This window comes from Rhinoderma darwinii, unplaced genomic scaffold (genome assembly GCF_050947455.1).
Source record: "Rhinoderma darwinii isolate aRhiDar2 unplaced genomic scaffold, aRhiDar2.hap1 Scaffold_853, whole genome shotgun sequence".
NCBI classification, from domain to species: domain Eukaryota; kingdom Metazoa; phylum Chordata; class Amphibia; order Anura; family Rhinodermatidae; genus Rhinoderma; species Rhinoderma darwinii.
In genome coordinates, this window is record NW_027464422.1 from 41,796 (window position 1) to 51,641 (window position 9,846).

Below are 9,846 nucleotides of genomic sequence, written 5' to 3' on the forward strand. Positions count from 1 at the left end.
CTCAAACCAATCCCTGGACAGTTGCCAACATCTGCCTGGTCACAAGGTCAAACCTGAGGAAACTTCTAGAACAAGGTAAATACCGTAAAGCCACACCCCAAAGAAGGGGTGTGGGAAGACACCAAAAGACAAAATAGGGGGAAAAGCAGAATATAGGAAAAACAAGGGAACAGAATAATGGAAAAGAAAGAAGAAAAAAGGGTAAAAGGGGGTGCGAAGTGATCCCATGTGTCCCCCACGCTATTCGCTCTAAAGGGGGGGCCTCTCATTAGGTTTAATAATGGGCCGCCAGGCTCCCCTGAGTCCGGACTATCACGTGTACACATTTTGTAGCAAGATTTTTTTATTGATAAAATGTACGTCTTATAGTGTAAAAAATATATTAATATTTTTCATAATTCTGAATTTTGCTACAAAAACATTGAGACGTTCTTATTCCTCCAGGTTCATGAGGACAGATCTATGGAAGACTCAGTGTTATTATTATTATTATTATTATTATTATTGACAGTAATGAAGACAAAAACAGGTTTCAGGTGGTAGAAAATGACTTTACTAAACCGTTTTATAAGCCAACAAACAAGGACCATGAGGATAGTAATCAGTCCGCTGCTTCTCTCTCCTTGTGGTAAGATGATATTTGGGAGAAAGGTTGGAGGTGGTGGATGTCTCGGCACTTGGTTGTATAACCGGAGCTTCTGCAGTTTGAGATATTCCTGCTCGGCTGTGACGTGCCATTCCACCTCGCTGTAGAGTCCGCTGGTCATAAACGGATCTTGTAGATCTTTCTCCCTGATGTAAGTTGTTTTTTGGAGAAAGGTTGGAGCTGGTAGATTTCGTGGCATTTCCAGAGCCTTTGCAGTTTGAGATGTTCCTGCTCGGCTGTGACTTGCCATTCCACCTCGCTGTAGAGTCCGCTGGTATAAACGGTTCTTGTAACTCTTTCTCCCTGATGTAAGATGATATTTGGGAGAAAGGTTGGAGCTGGTGGATTGGTCGCCATCTCTGGAGTTAAGCAGTTTAGGATGTTCCCAGAGAAGTTCCTGCTCGGCTGTGACGTGCCATTCCACCTCATCTGTAGTGTCCACTGTTTATAAATGGTTCTTCTCGCTCTTGGAGATGGTGAAGCTTTTCCAGGTAATTGTTATAGATAAACTCTAAGAAAAGAAACACATATCCACATTATAAATCCCATGATTGTAGAGATGAATAATAATGTTATTACGAGGTCTGGTATACGAGGTGATAATGAGGTGACGTCTACTGACCTGCATATTCTTATAGTAGCTCAATAGATTCACCAGAATGAGGACCAACATCGACCACTCCATGATCTTTGATGTCATTTCACTGATCTGTGAAAAAATATCAAAATTAATATAGAAAAAATTGCGCAAAACAAGAACTTTCCGCCCCAGCCGAGGTTTTGCCGCATTAATATTTATTACATGGAGTCATGTGACTGACGGCGATGCCAAAATGGACCTGACCCATTGTCATATGACACCATATCCATTACATTGCGGACGTCACGATCACCATGGTGCTGAGAACGAGCCCAAAGATTATAGGTCCAATTGCTTTCCTATAGAACGGCTTCTAGGGGTGCAAATAAAATCTATACAATAATCCAGAATAATCTCATTAATACCGGATTAAAGGAATTTTACATCGACTGGTTTGTACCAGCAGCTCAGCATGTCAATAACTTGATATTATGTATGAGATATACTGTACATACCTTTACACACTGATCTCCAGCACACAGGTGGGTGTATACAGATACCTTATTTCCAATGACTGGTAATTTATTATATAGGAAAATAAAGTTTCTTATGTTTAGTAAGTGTCTTATAGGATTTACTACATATTTATGTGAGATAAATGTTAACATAATACATATATAGCAATGACAGTACCGCTGCTTTCTATTCAGCATCTTCCTGCAAGAAGCTGAACAATGTTACCAGATGACGCTGTGTTACACCAGCATGTCGCCATCTGACGGCAGAGATCAGAAAATGAAGGGAAATGATCACCTCAGGATCTGAAGTTTTCTACATGTGAACCTAAAGACAAGGACGGTTGGATTCCATTCAAATATTATTTAAGAAAGGATACATGAAACCACTAAGGTCACGGCCATTATGCAGGACGCCAGTCTGAAATGGCTGATGAAGTTTCGGCTTTTGGACAATTTGTAGAGGAGTATGGACTGCCAAAGGTTGTAAAGGCTGCCAAACCCGAATGCAATGCAAGCATTAATCCGGTGAGTTATTGGATAATAGTAGGTCTAGAAAACAAGCAGACAGAGGTTAGAGCAAATCTTATGGAACTAATCACTAATTTACCCTCAGAACTTCCCAATAAATCCTAAATAACGTGTTCTGATATAATAACCCCAGAGATATAATGGATCTATAGAGGGGGGTCTCCTGCTTCCCTATTAGAAAGAGCAGAAAGCCACTAACAAAAAATGGCTTCTGCTCTGGGGGGATTGAGGACACACATCTATTACATGGCCGTCCATTCATTCTAATAAGCCATGTAATACCACTTTAGTGTGTGGCCACCCGGTGATAACCGCTGATCATGATCACCAGGGGTTCAGCTGCCGGACCTACAGTAATTAGCTAATTGCCAGCGGGTCCCTATTTAGTGAAGATGGGACAACCCTATCAACGTAAAACATTTATTAACTTACCGAGAATGTAGCCATCATGGCTGTCCCGACGCATGATGACCATCCAATTGCCAGGAGGATCTTTTGAACCAAGGCCTGACGATCCCCAAAGGCTTCAGCATGGAGCATGATGTACTTATAGTGTAGAAACGTCAGGCCCAGAGCTGAAAAAGAGCAAATGTGCCGAATTAATCCTGTACCACGTGTAAAACAACCTAATAACATCTATGAAGCACGGACCAAACGCTAAACCAACAAGAAACCTTCAATAATGGACGGGAACATTTATCTACATCGTCTAATCCGGACAATTATTATCAGTTGAAATTAACAAAACTTTATTTTTATTTTTTAGAAAATTCTGATTACTACTGTAGACTGAGATGGGGCAGGGTGCGACTGATGCCAAGTCTGAGTCATGTCTGACAGTCTGGTTGCTAGGGATACACTACCTAACAACCACAGTCTTGTCCAGCAATGAGTCCCTAGCAACCAGCCTGCATCTCTCACTGACGTAGTAATCACATTTTTGTAAAAAATAAATGTAGGTTTGACCCCAGAGTAATATAATCAGATATAAGACTTTTTATAATAACCCGCCATCCCCCAGAAGTAAGAGCATATTATAATCACTTCCGTGATATTTACTTACAGGCAATGGCCATTCCTATGAATCCTATTCTAAACAGGATATTTTCGGGAAAGAAATTTCCCGTTTCACTGTAAAAGAAAAAGAAAAACGTTCAATGTTAAATAATATAGAAAAATTGTCAGAATTGTTTCATCTTAATAATCAGCAGTCAGATAATAATCTATAGGACTGAGGAGATGCGTTTCTCTGTCCTCTTGCGGCTCCTCTGGGTAATGGAAGCCATTTTGTTAATTAGATATTTCCTCCTTATTTAAGTAATTACCTTATACATTCCCAAACTATAAAAGTCGTGTAATTCTCCATCTTACCTGATGTACATCAGTGGAGGGGCATGGCTGTTGATAACAGTCAGTGTGTAGCTACCAGAGAGCCAGGCCACACACCAAAAGGCCAAGAAGATGGTGAAGAATCCCAGTCCATTGATTTCCATAATAATGAAAAGTCGCCAATCAATTAGAAAATCGCGCTCTGTGTCAATTCACAGAAAGTAAGACCGCGCAGCTGTCACGTGAATATTTATAACCTCTCATTATCTCTCTGTGACATCATAGCTCCGTGATGTCATCATGATGTCACAGTAAGGTCAGTTCTGCTGCTGTCAAGGGGAATTCCCAACTTCTCAGCTCTCTGTGACATCATAGCTCCGTGATGTCATCATGATGTCACAGTAAGGTCAGTTCTGCTCTGGAGCTGCTATGGTTTAGTATCTGCTATGAACTTATATCTGCTATGGGCTTCGCAGACCCCAAAACACAAGTCATTGATGTAGTGACATTTTCGCGTCTTTTTTCACAGAGGTCAATGTAAGGTCATCTGTTATACTGTGCTAATAAAAAGTATTTACCCCCCTCCATTGATTTTTCCATGTTGTTTTGGGTGATGGCATTGTTTCACAGGGGATTACATTTGGTAAAACAAGACTGACAGGACCAATGATGGCATCACCCCCATATAACACAACCTCTAACATTTATATGAAATAACTGAGACCCAGACCAAGATGTGGGGTAAAGTGGGGGTCGGCCACAGCTTTTATTATTAACAATAAATTTGAGGACGTTGTCCGCTGGTTGGATAAACACATTGCAAGATAAACAGGTCACCCTGGGTGCCAGAACATTGCAGGCGCGATGGACATGCTCCACTTGTTTCCGGGTGATTTCACGAGCGGTAGAGACAAGATCCTCCTAGAACCGCCGCTGTGACATCTGGAACAGAACAAAATGATCAAAACAGGATGAACATAAAAACTCTGAAACAATTATCAACAAAATGACATTTAAGGCTATGTTCACACGCAAACTCAAAAACGTATGAAAATACGGAGCTGTTTTCAGGCGAAAATAACTCCTGATTTTCAGACTTTTTTTAACAACTCGCGTTTTTCGCGGCGTTCTTTACGGACATTTTTGGAGCTGTTTTTCAATAGAGTCAATGAAAAACGCCTCCACAAACGCCCCAAGAAATGACCTGCACTTCTTTTGACGAGCCGACATTTTACGCGCCGTATTTTGACAGCGACGCGTAAAATAAAGGCTCGTGGGAACAGAACATCGTAATTCCCATTGAAAGCAATGGGCAGATGTTTGTAGGCGTATTAGGGGCGATTTTTCAGGCGGAATTCGAGGCTTAAAACTCCCGAATTACGTCTGAAACCACTGCGTGTGAACATACCCTAACTCCTTAACAAGATGCCACATACATGTACGTGACAGTCATTAAGGGAAAGTATGGAGCGGGATCACGGGCTGAGCTCGCTCCATACTTAGCGGGTATTCGCTGTGTAATATAGCCAACACCTCACTGCAACGGACAGAATCAAAAATCACTTTGTCTTCCCGTTTAACCCCTTAGATGCCACAGTCAATCACGACCGCAGCATCTAAAGCATTAGAATGAGAGGGGCGACCCCCTCTGACGTGCCCTTGTGCCCCCACGATGCTCTAGCGGGATGCCGATGGTTATCATGGCAGCCCGGGGGCCTAATGAAGGGTCTGCCATCTTTGTTCTCCGGCAGGGCTTCATAGGTGGCTGTAAAAATCATGATATACTGCAATACTTTAGTATTGCAGTGGATCGTGTGAGCAATCCAATGATTGCTGGTTCAAGTCCACTAGGGGGACTTCTAAACTGAATTTTAAAAAGTTAAATAAAGTTTTTTGCAAATATCCCAAAAAATAATATTTAAATTTCTAAAAAATTCCCCCTCTTCCCATTTTTTCTCTAAAGTAATGTTGAACAACATATAAGTTAGAACAACTCATATCGCCGCGTTTGCAAAAGTCCGAACTATGAGGGTATGTTCACACGAGGTCATTAGGTCATTACGTCCGTAATTGACGGACGTATTTCGGCCGCAAGTACCGGACCGAACACAGTGCAATCATGTTTTCAGTACGAGACAGTTGTCCGGCAGCGAGGCAGGGACTCCTAGCGTCATACATAACTATAATGCTAGGAGACCGGCTCCCTGCACTGTGTTCGGTCCGGTACTTGCGGCCAAAATACGTCCGTCAATTACGGACCTAATGACCTCGTATGAACATACCCTTACAATCTAATGTTATCTAACCCACTCGCTGAACAGCTTAAAAAAAACAAAAAAAAATGTTTAAAACACCCAATTTGCTGTTTTTTGGTCACGTTAGTTTCCCCAAAAAATAGAATAAAAACTAGTCAAAAAGACGCACCCCAAAATGGTAACAACAAAAGCTCGCCTCGCAAAAAATAAGCCCTCACATCGCTCAATCAATGGAAACATAAAAAAGTTATGGCTCTCAGATTTTTGCGACGCAAAACTAATTTTTTTTAACAAATAGTTTTCCAAAGTGGTAAAACATGAAAAAATATAAAGTCGATATCACCGTAATCGTATTAATCCGTAGAATAAAGTGAACATGTAGTTATTACTGCACAATAGACGCCGTAAAAACGAAATCCCCCAGAAATGGCGCATTTGCTTTTTTTTTTTTTTTTGCTAATTTCACCCCACAAATAGTAATAAACTAAAATAAAAAAAACTACATTGGTCGTGTCATTAAGGAGTCAAATCAAGAGAGGGAGTGGGGGAGGGAAAGACGCCAAGCTGCAGGGTCCAAAGAGGACGAAGGGCATTACTATCTTATAGGGAGCTCTATAGCCCCCCTACCATGTGATCACTGGCCAATCCCTGTAGATCATGATGATGTGATGCCACCCCCCATTTATTTATGCTAAGGGCTTATTCAGACGAACGGGATATACGTCCGTGCAACGCGCGTGATTTTCACACACAGACCTTCCCCACCGTGCAGACATGTGCGTGATTTTTACGCTGCGTGAGTCCGTTGCGAAAAAGTCACTACATGTCCGTTCTTTGGGCGTTTTTCACGCATCACGCACCCATTGAAGTCAATGCCACACGGAAGCACTTCCGTGCGGACTGCATTTTTCACACAAGACTTGTTAAGTCTATGTAAATGAGTTGAGAAAACTTGGCCAAACAAGCACCAACCAGGAAGTGGATTTTCACTTGTTGGGTGTCACGGCACAGGGTGTGGACCCACTGGGCCGTACCGCGTAGCGGGAAAGCAGCTGGCCAACAAGGTACAAAACAATGTCTATAGTTCTGAACGGGTAGCTGAGGCAAAGTAGACAGTGGCAAGAACACGACTTGGCTTTCACAGCAGGTAACGATAGTACGGGATGCAGGGTATAGGCAGCAGGAACGGGTAACACTGGGAACTAGAAAACACTGGGAGACCTTTAGCAAGACAGACTAGGGTATACAATGCCCAGCTAGCTTGCCCGACAGACCCTATGAATGCCCCCACACTATAATGCCCCCACAGTTTAATGCCACCACACAGTATAGTGGCCCCCCATAGCTGCCCCCACACAGTATAATGCTCCCCATAGCAGCCCCCACACAGTATAATGCCCCTTATAGCTGACCACCACAGAATAATGTCCCCATAGTTGAACCCCTACAGTATAATGCGCCCATTGTTGCCCCTCACACTATAATGCCCCCCAGAGCTGCGCCAACAGTATAATGCCCCTATAGCTGCCCCCACAGTATATTGCCACCCATAGCTGCCACATAAAGTATAATGCCCCCCTACAGCATAAAGCCCCCATAGCTGTCTCATTCAGTATAATGCCCCCTCAGCAGCTGCCATATAACGCCCCCCCCTCCAATACCCAGTATAATGCCCCAATAAGTATGTACCTAATAGAAAACTTATAACATAATTACTTACCTATCCCCGTTCCCACGATGGGTGGAGGATCCTTCTCCTCTGCACTGTGCTGTGAGTGACTCGGCGCAGACAGGCTTAGGGGCCTGGTTGCATTTGCGACCCCTATAGCTACGCCACTGCCCTCATCTATAAAGAGCGTCTCTCTGGTGGAACCAGCACATCCGTGTATTACATAGAGGGTCAGTATTTGGTTCCCTGGTGGTCTTGGGTAAGGAAAATGTAATGACGGGGGTAGGGAAACGGACAAGTTAGCCCTAATCTACCCGCCACTCTGTCCCTGCCTACTTGCAACGACCCGCCCTAGGCGACGGGGTACAACTGGGCGGCGGTCCCTATGCTCAGTAAGTGCAAGAGACAAACAGACAAGGGAACACAAAGCAAAGGGAAATGGGGCAGTTGCCCACGGCAACACCTTGAGCAAAAAGAGTGGTGAACGAGCCGAGTCAAACCAGGAGTGCACGAGGTACCAAACGCAGAGCAGGAGAGTAGTCAGCAAGCCAGGGTCAGTATGGAGCAGGATCAAATAGTCAGAAGCTGTAGCTGGGCCAGGAAACCACACGAGAAGAATCACAAGCAAAGGAGGAACAGGAAAGGCAGGTATAAATAGACAGAGGGCGGGAGCTAGCTCCGTCTGGCCAGGCTGCGATAGGCTCTCCCACTCCTAAGCCTGCCATCCTGAGTGGTGGAAGCTGGAGTCAGTCTCAGAGACATAGACTCAGGTGCAGACTGATTACCTATGGGCGTATACACAGAAGTTGTGCCTGGCAGATCCTTTACAGTACCCCCCCTTTTATGAGGGGCCACCGGACCCTTTCTAAGTGGACCTGGTTTTTTGGGGAAACGAAGGTGGAACCTCCTGACCAATACCCCAGCGTGAACATCCCGGGCGGGTACCCAAGTCCTCTCCTCAGGCCCGTATCCTCTCCAATGGACCAGGTACTGGAGGGAGCCTTGGACTATCTTGCTGTCCACAATCTTGGCCACCTCGAATTCCACCCCCTCAGGGGTGAGAATGGGAACAGGAGGTTTCCTCGAGGGAGCCAAGGACGGGGAGCAGCGTTTAAGGAGGGAGGCATGAAACACGTCATGTATTCGAAAAGATGAGGGCAACTCCAGTCGGAAGGAGACAGGATTGAGGACTTCAATGACCTTATACGGCCCAATAAACCGGGGAGCAAACTTCTTGGACGGGACCTTAAGGCGCAAGTTCCTAGACGATAACCACACCAGATCCCCGACCATAAACAAGGGGTTCGCAGAACGTCTTCTATCAGCCTGAGTTTTTTGTACGCTCTGGGACGCCTCTAGGTTCTTCTGAACCTGGGCCCAGACTGTGCACAGTTCCCGATGAACGACCTCTACCTCGGGATTGTTGGAACTACCAGGTGAGACGGAGGAGAACCGTGGATTAAACCCAAAATTACAGAAAAAGGGGGAGACCCCTGACGAGTTACTGACCCGGTTATTAAGGGAAAATTTGGCGAGGGGAATGAATGAGACCCAATCATATTGGCAGTCAGAGATAAAACACCTTAAATATTGTTCTAGAGATTGATTAGTCCTCTCAGTTTTACCATTAGTTTCAGGATGGAAGGCAGAGGAGAAGGACAGATCAATCTCCAACTTTTTACAGAAGGCTCTCCAAAACAATGAAACAAATTGTACCCCTCTGACCGAAACAATATTGACAGGGACCCCATGGAGACGCAGGATGTGTTTGACAAACAAGGTAGCTAACGTCTTGGCATTAGGTAGTTTCTTGAGGGGCACAAATTGGCACATCTTACTGAAGCGGTCTACTACCACCCACACCACCGACTTGCCTTGAGATGGAGGCAAATCGGTGATAAAATCCATGGAGATATGGGTCCGGTACTTGCGGCCAAAATACGTCCGTCAATTACGGACCTAATGACCTCGTATGAACATACCCTTACAATCTAATGTTATCTAACCCACTCGCTGAACAGCTTAAAAAAAACAAAAAAAAATGTTTAAAACACCCAATTTGCTGTTTTTTGGTCACGTTAGTTTCCCCAAAAAATAGAATAAAAACTAGTCAAAAAGACGCACCCCAAAATGGTAACAACAAAAGCTCGCCTCGCAAAAAATAAGCCCTCACATCGCTCAATCAATGGAAACATAAAAAAGTTATGGCTCTCAGATTTTTGCGACGCAAAACTAATTTTTTTTAACAAATAGTTTTCCAAAGTGGTAAAACATGAAAAAATATAAAGTCGATATCACCGTAATCGTATTAATCCGTAGAA

At 43.9% G+C, this 9,846-nt stretch overlaps 1 protein-coding gene across 1 annotated transcript; it reads right to left on the reverse strand.

Moving 5' to 3' along the window:
- Positions 1–530: 530 nt before the first annotated feature.
- Positions 531–3,397, reverse strand: LOC142731689 (DNA damage-regulated autophagy modulator protein 1-like). The gene is made up of 6 exons (XM_075849463.1): positions 3,336–3,397; positions 2,705–2,847; positions 2,122–2,293; positions 1,742–1,800; positions 1,269–1,355; positions 531–1,157 (listed from the first exon to the last, which is right to left on the reverse strand). The coding sequence occupies exons 1-6, from the start codon at positions 3,346–3,348 to the stop codon at positions 1,092–1,094; spliced, it is 540 nt and encodes a 179-aa protein (XP_075705578.1). The 5' UTR covers positions 3,349–3,397; the 3' UTR covers positions 531–1,091.
- Positions 3,398–9,846: the final 6,449 nt, after the last annotated feature.

Excerpts from the sequence above, each read along its gene's own strand:
- LOC142731689 (XM_075849463.1), bottom strand. Across the intron at positions 1,801-2,121 it reads CGTGACCTTAGTGGTTTCAT|TCATTGGAAATAAGGTATCT; the intron begins GTATCCTTTCTT and ends ATAAATTACCAG. Across the intron at positions 1,356-1,741 it reads CTGGAGATCAGTGTGTAAAG|ATCAGTGAAATGACATCAAA; the intron begins GTATGTACAGTA and ends ATTTTTTCACAG.